Source organism: Littorina saxatilis, linkage group LG2 (genome assembly GCF_037325665.1).
Source record: "Littorina saxatilis isolate snail1 linkage group LG2, US_GU_Lsax_2.0, whole genome shotgun sequence".
NCBI classification, from domain to species: domain Eukaryota; kingdom Metazoa; phylum Mollusca; class Gastropoda; order Littorinimorpha; family Littorinidae; genus Littorina; species Littorina saxatilis.
The window spans coordinates 44,185,991-44,203,657 of record NC_090246.1 but is presented as its reverse complement, the minus strand read 5'-3'; the positions used below and the strand labels follow the sequence as shown (position 1 = coordinate 44,203,657).

The following is a 17,667-nucleotide window of genomic DNA, read 5'->3' as shown; positions in this document are numbered from 1 at the left end:
TTTGGTAATGGTGAAAGGTAGTTGACCTTCTGTTCACAGAACGGAGTGTAAACAACAGCTGCCAGGGAATAACAAAAAAAAGTATATAACATTTTTTTTAAAAATCCATAATTCTTCCTGGGACGGGACGGAAGAAATCCCACCCCTGCACATGGGGGTGGGACCTAGATACTGACTAAGTCTGCACATAAAGTTTACTCGTGTCTGTCCCAGCCTGGATTCGAACCAGTGACCTTAGGACACAAATCCGGTATGGCCAGACAGGCAAGTAATTTAAACACTCGAGCCAGCATAATTGTAATAGAGGTATTGCTCCCCCCCCGGTGGCCAGAGGCGTCATCAAGTGCTCAACTGCGCTTCAGCAGGTGGCAGAAAAGTGAACAAGCCAAGAAGAAGACTTCTACAATTGCTTTCTGCCAGAGATGCAACGCGTGTCAACCGAAACTCAAACAAACAAGTCGCGTGAAAAGATATTACTACATTTAGTCAACCCTACGAACTCACAGAATGAAATTGACAGCACCGCATTTTTTCACAAACATATCTATATATACGACTAGTGTCTGTCTGTCTGTTCGCGATGCACGGCCAAAGTTCTCGGTGGATCTTTTTCAAATTTGGACACCGTATTCAGCTACACCCCGGACACAACCTCATCGATGAGATATTTCAACACGTGCTCTCAGCGCGCAGCGCTGTGCGCGCTGAACCGATTTTTTTTGTTGTTGTCGGGATCCACTACCAGTAACTCTTCCTTATCTTCTCCAGTGTTTTCAGCCGCGATTACCTCCCTTCCTCCATGTGGCGTCAATCCATATTCCCGTTACTACGTTACTATTTTTAGAAGGTCACTGCACGTTACTATTTTTAGAAGGTCTCCAGTGTTTTGTGCGTTTATCTCCTTTCCTTTGTGCGCTGGCAAAGCCGGCGCGGGTCCCAGGCGCAGCCTGGTATTCGGCTCTACTTCTTCCCGGCGAAGCGGGTAATCATCTAGTACTCAATAGATGTGTCAATTTTCGTTGATAGTTTTTCAAAAAATATCAGGAAGATTTCGCATGCAACTTGCCTAGATTGTTGCGTATATCCAAGTGTTATTACATATATATATACAGCAATTCATGTGATTTTTAGAAATCATTTTAGTGTTTTTAAGGCAATGTGAGGCACTAAAATTACCAAAATTAAACTTAGAGAATACATGGAATAACTTAGTTTTCTGGGTAGTTATTGAAGTGACTTATAAAAAGAAATAAAACATTTGCGAATACTAAAGGACATAGACTGCTGTTGCTATGGAAACTGGCATAAACAGCGCCATATTGGATTTCTAGGAAACGGTTTTACAGCAACATCATACATCAGTTTTACCTGTAATGTTTACAGAGATAGAAAAAGGGGAGAAAACCTGAGTTATAACTTGCAGTACGTTCGTTTTAGGTGCACGTGGCTTGCTGAGGGCTAGGGGGGAAAAGATAGACGGTGTTAAAAGATGGATGAAGGGGGTAGTTGTGACATGGTAACTGCACCTACACTCTTTGTTTCCAGCTCTCCGTTACCTTGGGCTGTTACATTGGGCTTCGACTTGGGCTTCGCACCTGACTTCGCCTACTTTTTGGGCAACGTCGTCACGAAAACTGGTTGACGTGGTGAACTGGGGAACCTTTCTGTGGTCGAGCTGCACTGCACAGTGAAGAGGAGCAGCATGGCTACATCAGCGTCCCATGCTCATTGAAACACCGACACTGAGTTGAGTGCAACCATGTGGTAAACCCTCTCACCTATTGTCTATCAGTACTTTTCCCCTGTGATGAACTTGTAGCCAAGGCAACGTAAAGATACCTAAGCAAAATTGCATTGCAGGGTTATAGCTAGGTACTTCTATCTTTGCACGGTCAGCGTTGCTACTTTAATTTTCAACAGTTGCTGATTCTTAGTCAGATTCAGATTTTGTCAGACGTCATCGATATTCTTTGTTTCTGGTTACGAGAAGGGAGGTGAGTTTGCATATGAACAGGTACTTGCAACTGTTTACTTTTGTTGGATTGATCTCTGGTTTGTATGACTGCGAGAGTGGATCATGGTGTGGTTAGTCGATTAGTAGTAATTGACCGTTCATAGTCATTCACATGACCATGAAACGTGACACACAGTCTATTCGGAAAAGTACAGCTCTAAATAAGGGGTCTGTGTCTCCAAACAAAATATAACTACATGTAATGTCAAATGTTACTAACCTCCAAATATCCGCTTGTGGATGTCATATACCAGTCCAGCCATTGGCGAAGTGATGAAGCCACACATCATTGTGAAAAGGCACACATTGGTGAAATAACTCACTGCAAATTAAGATAAACATTTCTTTTAACATTAGACTATTTTATAAATGTATCCATATGTTTAAATTCACGCATTATTTGATCTGCATACTCTGCAAAGTTTTCCAATACTGTGAATGGGGAGTTTTGTCAATTTTTCACTTTTTTCCTAACATGAGCCCATTTCGCGAGAAATTCCTAATACAGGGGACTTCCACTAAATCGCAGTCCACTATATCGCAAATTCTGCTATATTGCGAAGACCTCTTGGACCCCGAAAAAAACAGGACCAACCTTTTTTTTTTGTCTGCTGTGCTGGTTTTGCTTTGTGAAGAAGCACGTTTTCGAATTCTCTTATGGACTTGTACAGCAGCCTCAAACTTTACACCCCACATCACACGACACCCCTTAGGCAGCATGGTCAGTGGGTGGCCATCCTTTATTGGCAGCAGTGTCTGCTGTGCAGTCAAGCATGCTGATTTAGTACTTGTGTCAGAGACTTTATCTCTAAGTGCCCACCCAACCCCCTCCTCTTCCTTTTATGGTTCTTTGTGTTCTTAGCGGTGGTGGATGAGACTGCAGAGGAAGGTGCTACACAATCTCTCTTACTAGCAATCACTCCTCCTTTACATTACACTGGCAAATATGCTGTACAATATTTTGCCCTTGTTTTTGGACTGGGGTTGTCAATTGCAGAGCGTAAGAATGAGGTTTGTTTTTGCAACAGCAGAGGTGAGAGTAGTGTTTTTGTCTTTCTCGTACAACACCAAGAAAAACTCTGACAGTATTCATCAAAATCAAATTCGTGTTCACATGTCAAAACCAATACATTCTAATGAATGACCCCCGCAGACCCCCCCTTCACCCAATGTTTCACAAATTGGATATATCGCGATCTCAAAGCTTTGAACCCCAAAGACCGCGATATATGTGGAAGTCTACTGTACATGTAAACTTAGCCAAAACATTATTGCAACAAATTTCGAACCCAAAGTAAAGCATTAATTCCCTTGTAATTTCATTAAAACTGTATATGCCAGTTAAGGCCGTTCATTTGACTATCAGGATCACCTTTTGGATTAAAGATATCTTTTACAGGGATCACGTGACCGCCGCTCAATTAAGTGTACCCTCAAAATCGACAAGACAAAAACAGAAGGGCCCAATTAAAAATCGACAAAAAAATCACAATAGGAAAAACTTTGCAACTTTTAGTTTTACATACAAGAAGAAAGTCAAATCAGTTATCTACCCTGATTCGTGTGCTGATTCCTACTGATGCAGGTGTCAATTGCAACAGCAGTCAAAAATCGAAAATTTCTTAAATAAATTTTCATTTAATTAATATACTTACCCAACTCACATAAATAGCATTAACCTCCGTTTGATGCTTAGACATTGAAGTACTGACCCTGGTAACAGGGGGAGGTAACTCCCAAAACAAAACAAAACCTTGACGACAAGGCCCTGGTAGTTACCTCCCCTCACCGGCAGCCCGCACATGCGCGGTACATATCGCCGGTATACCTCATTCCCTACTTGACCTTTCTGCAGCGTTCGACACGACTGACCATGTCACGCTTCTCCATAGACTTCAGACTCTGTACGGCATATCCGGTCCACCGCTAGCATGGCTTGAGTCCTATCTCATTGGCAGGACTCAGGCTGTGCTTGTCGATGGCCAGATGTCTGCTCCAGCCCCACTTTCTTTCGGCGTTCAGTACTCGGTCCCATCCTTTTCATCATGTACACTAAGCCCCTCTCCACACTGATTCAAAACCATTCTGTTTTAAATCAGTCTTTTGCTGATGACACCCAGCTGTATAAACCCAGTCCCCCTGCAGAGACACATTCCGCCATCCAGACCATTCAGACATGCATCACTGATGTTAAATCTTGGATGGTCGATAACAAACTCAAGCTGAATGATGATAAGACTGAAGTCTTACTGTGCAAAAAGAAGAACACTACATTTCCCTCTCCCCAACCTGTTTCTGTTCAAATAGGCAATACCGACATTCTTTTCTCACCATCAGCTAGAAACCTTGGATTCACTCTTTCATCCGACATGACCCTTAACAAAAATATATCTTTAGTCTGTAGAGCAGCTTATTTTGAGCTTCGTAAGATCAGCACCATTCGCCACACACTCTCCTCTCAAACAACTAACACTCTTGTCTGTGCCTTTGTTCTTTCTAAACTTGACTACTGCAACTCTCTTCTCTCTGGCTGTCCTCTGTACCTCCTGCATAAACTACAAAAAGTCCAAAACTCGGCAGCACGCCTCATTATCAAAGCACGAAAACGAGATCACGCAACACCACTTCTTCACACACTGCACTGGTTACCTATTCAAGCCCGCATTGACTACAAACTGTCCACCCTCTGCTTTAACTTCTTTTCTGGCTGTCTCCTGCTTACTTCTCTGAACTCCTCACCGTCTATTCTCTAGCAAGACAACTCCGTGCCTCTTCTGACTGTCGCATCCTTACCATTCCACACACCAAAACTAAAACATACGGACAACGCACTTTTACTTTCTGCGCACCCACACAATGGAATTCTCTCCCCTTTCACATCCGCCACTCTCAGTCACCCCAAGCATTCAAACGAGCACTTAAAACGCACCTCTTGAAGAAATACAACCCCTGATTTTGTTTTCTCAGTCCATCAGTAGGCTACATGTAGTGTATTTGTTGTTTTAGTGATAATGTATATAAACATCTATACTGTTCAAAAAAAGAAACGCATAGCTTGTAATATTTGGTTAATTTAGTTATATGGCTACAAGGATATCCACCAAACTGCAGAAAATGTTTATCTGGTCGTCGACCTTTCGTCCATTGCCACAAGTGAGCTCTGCACGTGACGCATGCGTTATCAGTGGCTACAATGTCAAAATTGCTCATTTGGCATGACCACTCGTCATGCTTCAGTGTAATCTCGTGAAACTCGGGGAATATTGAGCTCTCACCATGTCTTCCAAAACCCATAAAAGCGGATTGTTCGCCACAAAGAAATCAGACGACAATTCAGCGACGAAAGATGGCCCGATTGAGCAGAGAAGACCGCCAAATTGCATTGGGTCGTTTACAAGCAGGCCAAAGTCAAAGTGCAATCGCCAGGCACTTCCACGTGTCCCAGAGCACCATCAGTAGACTGTGGGTCAGGTTTCAAGCCACTGGCTCCGTTGCTGACTTGCCACGAGCGGGAAGACCAAGGGCGACAACTGCTGCTCACGACCGCTTCATACGGCTCCGCCACCTCCGGAATCGTTTCCTGTCGGCCTCATCTTCTGTCCAGGCTCTCCCCGGGCCACACCGATTATCAGACCAGACCGTGCGGAACCGCCTGCATGAAGCTGGTTTGAGAGCTCGCAGACCTCACAGAGGAGCTGTCCTCACCCGCCGCCATCGCCAGAACCGAGTGCAGTGGCCCAGCTAGCAAGCTTTCGTCGGCCGACTGACGATTTCAGTCGGGTGACGTCGTCATATGTCGTGTGTCGTCGTCCGTTGTCGCGCCGATACCGTTTTGACTGTGTGTAAAACTCGGCAAATGTACGTAATAAACCCCGACATCGGCCCGACGCAATGTTGCTGTCGATAAAAGTATGCAGAGTTACGGGAGATAACAAATTGATGATCATTATTTTAACATTTGTTACGTCCCCTGTTCAAGCGTCGGTCCAGCAACGGCGTGACATTATGAGACTGACCATGCAAATGCGAAACTAAATTATTCATATTTGTTGACTTTTTCACATAGGAGTAGGATAATTAATTGTAAGTTTTATTTGCATATTTGCAATCAAATACAGCATGAGCTCAAATCATGAGTTTTACATTTTAAAAATACGCCATCATTTACTTGAAATATTCAAATAGCTTTCCTTACGGTAAACAAGATTGAGTGTGAAAATGGCTGCTGCTTTCCCGCGTGAGCGAATTTTATTTGTTTTCTTAGTTCAAGTTAATATCGAAAGAAGAGACATTCTTGGGAATGTTGGACAGCACATTGATGATATGTTATCCGAGACGAATGTCGCCTCGGGATCTCAATCTGAGTGCTGGTCCCAGTGCCACGTGGTGGCGGTGAGAATAGTTGTGCAGCCAGTGAGTCAGGCTCTTGGCAATGACAATCAGATTCAGACGTCAACTCGAGGACAACCGACGGATGGAGCGAGTAAGTGATTTCGGTTTTTTTTGCTCTCAATGTTAGTTTTGCTGTTACAGTGAGGGGGGGGGGGGGGGGGGAGTACATACTGCTGTATCTTATTCTGTATATGTAGATGTAGGTGTGTTTTGTCCTGTTACAGTGGGGGAGGGGGTGTTGTACATACTGCTGTAAATATAGATGTAGGTGTGTTTTGTCTTGTTACAGTGGGGAGGGGGGGTGTGTGTACATACTGCTGTAGATGTAGGTGTGTATTGTCCTGTTACAGGGGGGGGGGGGGGGTAACATACTTCTGTAGCTGTAGGGGGAGGGGGGGTACATACTGCTGTGGCTGTTAGTGATTTTTGCACTGTTACACTGGGGGGGGCGGGGGGGGGGGGGGGGGTGGAGTACATACTGCTGAATCCGTAGCTGTAAGTGTGGTTTGCACTGTTACACTTGGGGGGGGGGGGGGGGGGGTGTACATACTGATGTATCTGTAGCTGTAGGTGTGACGTGTATTGCATTGTAACACTTGGGGGGGGGGGAGGGTGTACATACTGATCTATCTGTAGCTGGTGGTGTGTTTTGCACTGTTACACACTTGGGAGGGGGGGGGGGGTGTACATACTAACTGCTGAATCTGTAGCTGTATGTGTGTTCTGCACAGTGACACTGGGGGGGGGGGGGGGGGGGGAGGGGGTTGTACATACTGCTGAATCTGTAGCTGTAGGTGTGTTTTGTACTGTTACACTTGGGGGGGGGGGGGGGGGGGGGGGGGGGGGTGTGCATACTGATGTATATGCTTGGCGCTGCTGGACAATATTCACTTTTTTGGCCAAAAACACACTTTTTTGGCCAAAAACGTACATTATTGGCCAAAAAGTGTGTTTTTGGCCAAAAACATGTTTTGGCCAAAACTTTTAAGTGCAAAGTTTTGGCCAAAAAAATATTTGGCCAAATCTAAAACATTTGGCCAAATCTTCACTTTTTTGGCCAAATGTTTTAGATTTGGCCAAATATTTTTTTGGCCAAAACTTTTGCATTGAAAGTTTTGGCCAAAAAAATAGTTTTGGCCCAAACTTCATTTTTTGGCCAAATCTTTGAGTACCCCTTGGCGCTGATGGACAATATTCATTTTTTTTGCCAAAAACGCCAGTTTTGGCCAAAAAAGCAAAGTTTTGGCCAAAAAAGTATAGTTTTGGCCAAAAACGCCAGTTTTGGCCAAAAACGCCAGTTTTGGCCAAAACCGCCAGTTTTGGCCAAAAAATTATAGTTTTGGCCAAAAAAGTGAAAATTGTCCACCAGCGCCAAGCTGCTTGGCGCTGGTGGACAATATTCACTTTTTTGGCCCAAAACACACTTTTTTGGCCAAAACTGGCGGTTTGGGCCAAAAAAGCAAAGTTTTGGCCAAAAAAGTATAGTTTTGGCCAAAAACGCCAGTTTTGGCCAAAACCGCCAGTTTTGGCCAAAACCACCAGTTTTGGCCAAAACCACCAGTTTTGGCCAAAAAAGTGTGTTTTTGGCCAAAATAGTGAATATTGTCCACCAGCGCCAAGCTGCTTGGCGCTGGTGGACAATATTCACTTTTTTGGCCAAAAACACACTTTTTGGCCAAAAACGTACATTTTTGGCCAAAAAAGCAAAGTTTTGGCCAAAAAAGTATAGTTTTGGCCAAAACCGCCAGTTTTGGCCAAAACCGCCAGTTTTGGCCAAAACCGCCAGTTTTAGCCAAAAAAGTGCGTTTTTGGCCAAGAAAGTGAATATTGTTCACCAGCGCCAAGCTGCTTGGCGCTGGTGGACAATATTCACTTATTTTGCCAAAAACACACTTTTTTGGCCAAAACTGGCGGTATTGGCCAAAAAAGCAAAGTTTTGGCCAAAAAAGCAAAGTTTTGGCCAAAAAGAGATTTGGCCAAAAAAGTGAATATTGTCCACCAGCGCCAGCAAATACAAAAGATTTGGCCAAACAAAAAAGATTTGGCCAAAAAAGTGAAGATTTGGCCAAATCTATTTTGTTTGGCCAAATCTTTTTTTGGCCAAATCTTTTTGTGGCAGAAGTTTGGCCAAATCTCCCGTTTTAGCTGACATAAACAGTTTTGGCCAAAACTTTTACATAGAAAGTTTTGGCCAAAAAAAAGTTATAGCCAAATCTATTTTATTTGGCCAAATGTGTGGGTTTTTTGGCCAAATCTTTGTCTTTTTTGGCCAAAACTGGCGGTTTTGGCCAAAAAAGTGAATATTGTCCACCAGCGCCAAGCATAGATGTAACTGTAGCTGTAGGTGTGTTATGTACTGTTACAGTAGGGGGGGGGGGGGGGGGGGGGGGTTGAACATACTGCTGTTTTTGTAGCTGTAGGTGTGTTTTGCACACAGGGCCCCCGGGGGGGGGATTGGGGTTGTGTATACTGCTGTATCTGTAGCTCTAGGTGTGTTTTGCACTCTGCACGAGGGAAGGGGGTGGAGTGTTATATGTTTTGTACTGTTACAGTGGTGGCAGCGGGGGGGGGAGGGGGGTGTACATGATTCTGAATCTGTAGCTGTAAATGAGTTTTGTACTGTTACAGTGGGGGCGGGGGGGGGGGGGGGGGGTTGGGGGTTGTACATATTAATGCTGTAGCTGTAGGTGTGTTTTGCACTGTTACACTGGGGGGGGGGGGGTGTACACACTGCTGTATCTGTAGCAGTAGGTGCGATTTGTGCCGTTACAGTTGGGGGGGGGGGGGGGGGGTACATACTGCTGTAGCTGTAGGTGTTTTTTGCACTGTTACACTTGGGTTGGGGGAGGGGGGGGGGGTTGTACATACTGCTGAATCTGTAGCTGTAAGTGTGTTTTGCACTGTTACATTGAGGGGGGGGGGGGGGGGTATACATACTGCTGTATCTGTAGCTGTAGGTGTGTTTTGTACTGTTACTAAGGGGGAGGGGGGTGTACATACGGCTGTAGCTGTAAGTAATTTTTGCACTATTACACTTGGGGGGGTTGTACATACTGCTGAATCTGTTGCTGTAGGTGTGTTTTATACTGTAATACTGAGGGGGGGGTTGTACATACGGCTGTATCTGTAGCTGTAGGTGTGTTTTGTACTGTTACAGTGAGGGCGGGGGGGGGGGGGGGGGGTCTACATACTGCTGTATCTGTAGCTGGTGTTGTGTTTTGCACTGTTACACTGGGGGGGGGGGGGGGGGAGGGGGTTGTACATACTGCTGTATCTGTATCTGTAGGTTTGTTTTCCACTGTAACACTGGGGGGAGGGAGGTTGTACTGCTGTAGCTGTAGCTTTAAGTGAATTTTGCACTGTTACACTTGGGGGGCGGGGGGGGGGGGGGGGTACATACTGCTGTAGCTGCATCCAGCCAGCAAGACATTAGCGGCCGATAATCGGCCGAACACCCTTCAAAAAGTCGGGCCGGTGATGTCAAAAGATACGACGCGGGTGTTGGCCCGACTAACTTTTGCAAAGAGGCAAAGAGGCGGCCGACAGGCGGCCGAACACCTGTACTATGGCGGCACGCATCCGGTCCGATGTTAATCGGCCCGGTGGCTTGTTGGACCTGCGGGCCGACATCGTCCCGATGTCTTCCCGCTGAAATCGATATCTTCCCGATGTCGGCATAAGGTGTCGGGCCGCAGGTCCAACAAGTCATCGGGCCGATTAACATCGGACCGGATGCGTGCCGCCATAGTACAGGTGTTCGGCCGCCTGTCGGCCGCCTCGTTGCCTCTTTGCAAAAGTTAGTCGGGCCAACACCCGCGTCGTATGTTTTGACGTCACCGGCCCGACTTTTTGAAGGGTGTTCGGCCGATTATCGGCCGCTAATGTCTTGCTGGCTGGGGGGGCAACCAGCACCTTCGCTGGACCGTCCGGAATCACTGGAGACACGTGTGGTTCAGCGACGAGTCCTACTTCCTGCTCCAGCGACATGATGGTCGGAGGAGGGTCTACCGGAGAGTAAACGAACGTTACGCGCCCAACTGTGTGGATGAGGCACCCGTTCATGGTGGTGGAGGCGTCATGGTGTGGGGGGCGATCAATACCGCTGGAAGGAGCACCCTGGTGCACGTCCAAGGGCGCATAACTGCCCAGCGATACGTGGAGGAAATTCTGCGCCCACACGCCCTTCCTCTTCTGGCTGACCAGGATGCCATATTCCAGCAGGACAACGCTCGCCCGCACACAGCACGACTCACCACCCAGTTCCTCACCGACCACCATGTCCAGGTGCTTCCCTGGCCATCCATGTCGCCAGACATGAACCCGATAGAACACCTCTGGGATGAATTGGACAGACGTGTGCGCAGGCGAGAAGAAGCGCCGGCAAATCACCGCGATCTATTGCAGGCACTTCAGGAGGAGTGGGACACCATCCCACAGCAAGATATCCGGCATCTGATCCAGTCCATGCCCAGAAGGTGCCGGGCAGTTGTTGCTGCTCAAGGCAGTCACACCCCCTACTGACTTGACAGCCTCGGCACCCAATCGTATTGATTGACTGATTGATTTGAAGATGCAAATGAACTGTGTGTGCATTCAACTGTGTCCATACCAAATTTCAAACAAATAATCTAAATATTGGATTTTCTGTTAATTTTTTCGAAAAATAAAACAAATTTGGCAAGTAGCAACTATGCGTTTCTTTTTTTGAACAGTATAGGACTGTTTTCAGCATTGTTGATAACATGTTCTGTTTGATTAAGGGTATTCAGCTGGTATTTCCTTGGTTTGTTTTACTACCTATTTTATTCATGTTTTTATTACTTAGTTAGTGGAAGAATCTTTTGTAATGTATGTTTGATGGTGTATGCTTTTAATTAAGCGTTGTTGACTATGAATGTAGATGTAAATGCTTGTATAACTGTGTTTTAATTTTAAATGTGTCAAGCGCAAAGAGCATAGTTGTAAAGTTATGATGTTGCGCTATATAAATGCTCATTTATTATTATTATTATTATTAAACACCACCTTCAACCATTAAAAACGATCGCGGGGTAGGTTGGGAGGGCATTTACTATGTGAGTTGGGTAAGTATATTAATTAAATGAAAATTTACTTAAGAAATTTTCGATTAAATCACATATTCTTACTCCAACTCACATAAATAGCAGATTGCTACATAAGGTGGCGGGAAACTCACTATTCTGGTAAGAAACCGGCCTGCTTCAACCATGACTGGTAAGCAACTACTACCATCCCAGCGGGTACTAGAGAACCCGCAGAAAGTAGTTTAAGAAAGACGTCTAAAAAATGTCCAAAACACAGCTGTGAGGCCGTTCGAGATTTGCCTGGTCGCAGAACCACCAAATAAACGGCCCAAGCACAGGCCCCAAAAGTTCTAGGCGAACGCAGAGGAAGGACTGAACGCTCCCCCCCCCCCCCCCCCATTTGACTGCCACGCCCATAAGCTTGTTCAATGAGTGTGGAAGCCCATCTAGCCAGTGCTGCTTGCAATAATTTGATTCTATCCATTTAAAACGAAAGAACCAAAGATTCTGGTCTGGCACTCCAAAAGGAGCCATGCAAGACGAGTATGTTCAAAATACTCAATACCTTGCGTAAAACCCAAAAAAGTACGTAATTCGCTGCCCCTTCAAGGGGAAGTGAGCACCTACAAAAAAGAGTATGAGAGCCTTCCTACAAAAAAGGAAGGCTTGCATCTCTCAAAATTCTATGGCTCTTAACAAAAAGAACTCTAAAAGAAGAAGAAATCCCAAGCTGGGACTGATATTCAAATGACAAAAGACTTGAGGACAGGGCCCTTTCCACGTTGGGCATAGAAAGGGGAATGTCTTGTCTAGTTCTGACGACGTTTCTCCAGACTAATGAAAAGTCGTCTTCCGTCAACAAACAAAAGTTCGTGGAACATCCTAGCATCCTCCTGAACTGGAGAATGCTAAAGCCGATGCCCAAAACCTAGAATCGTGCACTATTGCAGGTGCTGGAGGAAGGGCAGACTGCCCCCCCCCCCTTTTGGTTGCAACCACTCATGGATTGCTAATGATGGTACACCCTCCGAGGAGTGAAGCACTAAAAGATTATGGCTTGAGTAAACCACAGCACCATAGTCCCATGAGGTAGACGCTAATTGTTCGTAATGAACCAGAGGCAAGAACTTGTCCCTTGTTCAATGGATAGATGCAAGACAAATGTCGGAAAAAAACATCTGGCCTTTCTAGACTCCTTACAAAGAAGAGTCGAAAGAAACGTCTTAAAGCCGAAAACAAAGGGAATAATTTGCGGATCGGCGAGAATGCAACCTCTCATCAAAAGATGAAAAGAGATTGCTCATCAACAAACCAATGCGGCTTAAGCAAAAGCGGCAAAAGTCTTAACTTGATTCTCACTACAAGTAGCTATGAAATTAATCGACAAGGAAGGAAGCAAGCATCAAAGTGGGCGCTTGCTGAAGTGCCGAACATGGAACGATCAGTGCCTAAGGCTGTCCACTCAGACTGATTAGGACGAACTCTGTAGGCGACCGTTAAAACATAAGGTCAAAGTATGTGAAACCCCGGGAAGGCGCGAAGCCCGCAAGGCCTAGGAGATAGACGTCAGCTCAAGAAAGACGTGACCGATCTCCTCCAGATAACGAGCGATACCTGAGTAAAAGATATCAAGTCCTCATCGGTGAGAAAAAAGCTTATGACAGAGCATAAGTGTTCCTGAAGTTCCTAAACTATAAGGGACACTCGCCCTCCAAAGAACCAAGGCTGTGAACCCAGCTTGATCCAAACGGTTAGCCAAAGGTAGGCTACTGCTGGTGCATGACCTGCTTTGAGTGTCTACTCACGCAAGACCGAGCGTATGACGCAAGACTGCTTCCTGCGTTAAGAGTCCAAGTCTAACAAAGACAAGGACTCATAATCCTCATGGGTTGTGACAGAAAAAGCCAATGAATGACCATGGCTATGAACTGGACCGCCGTTACCCGTCGAGTAAGTTAGACAAGAGTGCCGAACCGGCAGTCCTGTTGCCCTCAAACTGACTTTAAATACTTCTTGCCAAGACAGAAGAAGTTAAAAGAAAGTCCGAATGAACTCATTGAGAGGACAAAAAAGTGTGCACCCAAAGGCCGACAGCTGTCGTGAATGACCTTCTCGCTACTCAAATTGAAAGTCTGACATCCACTTTCTAACCTAAGTAGAATGCTGATCAGATTAGTAGTAATCCTGAGTAGCAGCAGGAAATGACAAAAAAGTTCCCTGATAAAAAGAGATGGTCGGTGTGCTCAGCGAAACGGAAAACGATAAGTCCAACTGACCAGAAGTTAACCTCTCCAGTCCATGCATGAGCAGATGGAGATAGTACGAGCCGGATGGGACTATGACGTGTCCGCTAACCGGTGAGCCTACACTTCCGGTAAAACCGGAAGCGCAGCTGTCGAAAACGACTGCTGACGTAAGGCTAGGCTCGAGCCGGATGGGACTATGACAGGTCCGCTAACCGGTGAGCCTACACTTCCGGTAAAACCGGAAGCGCAGCTGTCGAAAACGACTGCTGACGTAAGGCTAGGCTCAAGCCGGAAGGGACTATGGCGGGTCCGCTAACGGTTGAGCCTATGCTGGCAGCAGTTAGAGGTAGGACTGCCCGATTGTCCCCTGACTGGCTTTGCCACCAAATGTAGGCTTGCCTAATCGTTGTGGACACCCATTTAGCCAGGGTGACTCGAGAAATATCTTTCCCCCGAGCCGTTCTTTCTTTATTTGGTGTTTAACGTCGTTTTCAACCACGAAGGTTATATCGCGACGGGGAAAGGGGGGAGATGGGATAGAGCCACTTGTCAATTGTTTCTTGTTCACAAAAGCACTAATCAAAAATTTGCTCCAGGGGCTTGCAACGTAGTACAATATATTACCTTACTGGGAGAATGCAAGTTTCCAGTACAAAAGACTTAACATTTCTTACATACTGCTTGACTAAAATCTTTACAAAAATTGACTATATTCTATACAAGAAACACTTAACAAGGGTAAAAGGAGAAACAGAATCCGTTAGTCGCCTCTTACGACATGCTGGGGAGCATCGGGTAAATTCTTCCCCCTAACCCGCGGGAGATCCCCCCGAGCCGTGTTGAGGGAGATAAATAGCAGTTTTTGAGTTTCTGAGCGAATAGGCAATGTCCGAGACAGGTACCTGCTGAGCGCCCTAACAGGACAATTACATAAGTCCGGGTCTTCAGAAGCAAGAACGTTGCTCAAGGGGGGAATGTGAATAAGAGGGGATGTTTGACCAGGCTTCTGATTCTTAGCAATAAAATCTGGCCTAAACTTAAGAGAAATAGAGCCATCTTTTTCGAAAGAAATATCCTTAGAGAGCCCAGATAAAGCGTGAACTTCGCTACCACGTCTAGCGGTAGCAATCAAAACAAGAAACAAAGCCTTACGCGTCACGTTAGCCAAACTGGCCGTACGTAGAGGCTCAAAGTCCCCAGAAGCAAGAAATCTCAAAACCAAAAACAGGTCCCAAGCAGGGAGCTGAGACCTAGCACGAGCTGTGTCTAGGGAAGCGCCCAATGATTAATTTTTGTCTTTGTTAATTTTGTTAATTAATTTTTTTCATTAGACTTTGTCTAGCAATGACGCCCCCAAGATTAATTTTATGCCCTAACTGCCTGAGCGTAGAAGAGATCGCTGATCTCCTAACTTTAAGCGAAGAGGGAGAATCTCCTTGATCAGATAACCAAGACAGGTGATTGGCTACATGCATTGACCTAGGAGACAAAGGATTAACCCCGTTATCAGAACACCATTTAGACCAGGACGACCAGTGTGAAGAATACACGGAGCTGGTCGAATCCCTGTGAGAGTGCTGCACCAATTTCAAAGTCGAGGCCGAGGCACCTGCACGGAGCAGAGAGACTCGGACAGAATCCACCCGTGAAGCTGCAGAGCTTGCGGATTTTCGTGCGGCACGTCCGACCGAGGTTGCACCAGATCGCCCTTTCTTACTCCGAGAGGAATCCGTGGACGAACCGCAAGACGGAGTAAGTCTGGGTACCAATGTTGGCTGGGCCAGAGAGGGGCAACCAGCACCAACGCTGGTCTCTCAAGATCTACCTTTCTTACGACTTTGCCCAGAAGGCAAAAGGGAGGGAAGGCATAGGCCACGAGGCCTGTCCAATCCATCTCGAGAGCATTCACTCCCCATGCTTGTGGGTCCGGAAAAGGGGACACAAACAGGGGTAGTCCGGTGGAAAACCTTGTCGCGAACAAGTCTATGGACGGCTTGTACACCTGAGCCCAGAGCCGATGCAACGCCTGATGAGACAGTGTCCACTCCGAATGAAGGACTTTGTCTTCCCTGCTGAGGGCATCTGCCAAAACATTGAGACTGCCCTGCAGATACTTTGCTGAAAGCAGGATGCGATGATTGCTGCACCAAATGAGAATGCAACACGCACTGTCTGACAGACTCTGAGACCGAGTCCCACCCTGACGGTTGATGTAAGCCGCCACGGTCATGTTGTCCGTATGTAACCTGACATGACTGTCTGTCAACAGAGGCAGAAACGCCTTAAGACCCAGAGCCACAGCTTCCAATTCCAGAGCGTTTATGTGCCAAGAGCTGTGACTGGCATCCCAAAGACCTGACGCCGTCTGCTCTGAAAGATGTGCTCCCCAACCCGTCCGTGAGGCGTCTGTGAACAGATCGTTGTCCGGAGAAGGGGGAGCAATGGGAACTACCTGCGACAGCCAGGGGAGAAGCCAAACGCTCGTGGTCCGGCAGAACCAAGTCCCCAACTTTCTTTCTTTCTTTCTTTCTTTATTTGGTGTTTAACGTCGTTTTCAACCGTTCAAGGTTATATCGCGACGGTGAAAGGGGGGAGATGGGATAGAGCCACTTGTTAATTGTTTCTTGTTCACAAAAGCACTAATCAAAAAATTGCTCCAGGGGCTTGCAACGTAGTACAATATATTACCTTACTGGGAGAATGCAAGTTTCCAGTACAAAGGACTTAACATTTCTTACATACTGCTTGACTAAAATCTTTACAAACATTGACTATATTCTATACAAGAAACACTTAACAAGGGTAAAAGGAGAAACAGAATCCGTTAATCGCCTCTCACGACATGCTGGAGTCCCCAACTCGACCTGGACGTTCCAGCACTGAATCGCTTGATTCCATCTTGCTTGTAAAGCTGCCTGAAACGGCCTTTTGTGAACTCTGCCAAGCGGAACCAGCGAAGCCATAGATTCCATCTGACCCAGCAGGGAGGACAATTCCCGAGCTGTGGATCGATTCTTTCCGTAAAGAGAGCGAATCAGTGCCTGTAACTTGTTCACCCTTCTTTGAGAAGGTCGTACTGTCCAGTTTAGAGTATCGAACTCTATCCCCAAGTACGTGAAACTCTGGGACGATTCCAACTCCGACTTCGTCAGATTCACTGTGAAGCCTAGTTGCCAAGCCTGCCTGAGGACCAACTGCGTGTGTGTCCTGCACATGTCCTGGTCCTGATGTAGAATGAGCCAGTCGTCCAGATAGGCCCTCAATCGTACCCCTTCTTGCCTCACCAGGGCACAGAGCTGACAAACGATCATGGTGAATATCCAAGGAGAGAGAGACAGACCAAACGGAAGAGCTCGGAATTGAAAAATTCTGTCTCCCCATCGGAAGCGCAGCCATTTCATGTCCGCTACATTCGTCAGGACGTGAAAATAGGCATCTGTCAAATTGACCGACGTGGCCCAGTCTCCTGGTCGGAGAGCCTCCCTCACCGAGAACGGGGTCTCCATAGTGAATTTCACCACCCGGAGATATTTGTTCAGAGTTGACAGATCGAATACCGGTCGCCATGCTCCCGAAGCTTTGGGAACCACAAACAGGCGGCCGTAAAACCCCAGAGACCCTTGATCGTGGACCTCCTCGACAGCTTCCTTCAAAAGAAGGGAGGCCACCTCTCTCTGCACTGCAGACTTGGCCTCCGGGTCTCTTGGGAATTTGAAAGGCGGAGGTACCCTGGTCAGAGGTGCCTTTCCCTCTGCCCAGAGAAGCCGGAATCCCGAACGCACTATTCCTAACACCCACTCGCTGGCCACCAAGCGCGACCAGGAAGTGAGGGCCCTGGAGGGGCCGCCCGCCACCACAATGGTGGGGGCCGCGGGGATCAGAGGTTCGGGAAGGCATCATTGGGGGTGGGGCTTACGCCCCGACCCCCTAGAACCACCAAAGGAAGAGCCTTTCTTCTGATATGGAGCGC

General features: G+C 46.6%; 1 protein-coding gene across 3 annotated transcripts in view; it reads right to left on the bottom strand.

The window, feature by feature from the left end:
* The window catches only part of LOC138955380 (equilibrative nucleobase transporter 1-like), a 176,797-nt gene that overhangs the window by 44,130 nt on the left and 115,000 nt on the right, over positions 1 to 17,667 (bottom strand). For 2 of the 3 annotated variants that reach the window (XM_070327002.1, XM_070326996.1), the window contains exon 8: positions 2,235 to 2,336. In XM_070327002.1, coding sequence (XP_070183103.1) covers positions 2,235 to 2,336 — 102 coding nt within the window. Of the gene's footprint in view, positions 1 to 419; positions 1,681 to 2,234; positions 2,337 to 17,667 lie in introns of those variants that run through there. The other variant, XM_070327009.1, reaches the window with a different exon arrangement.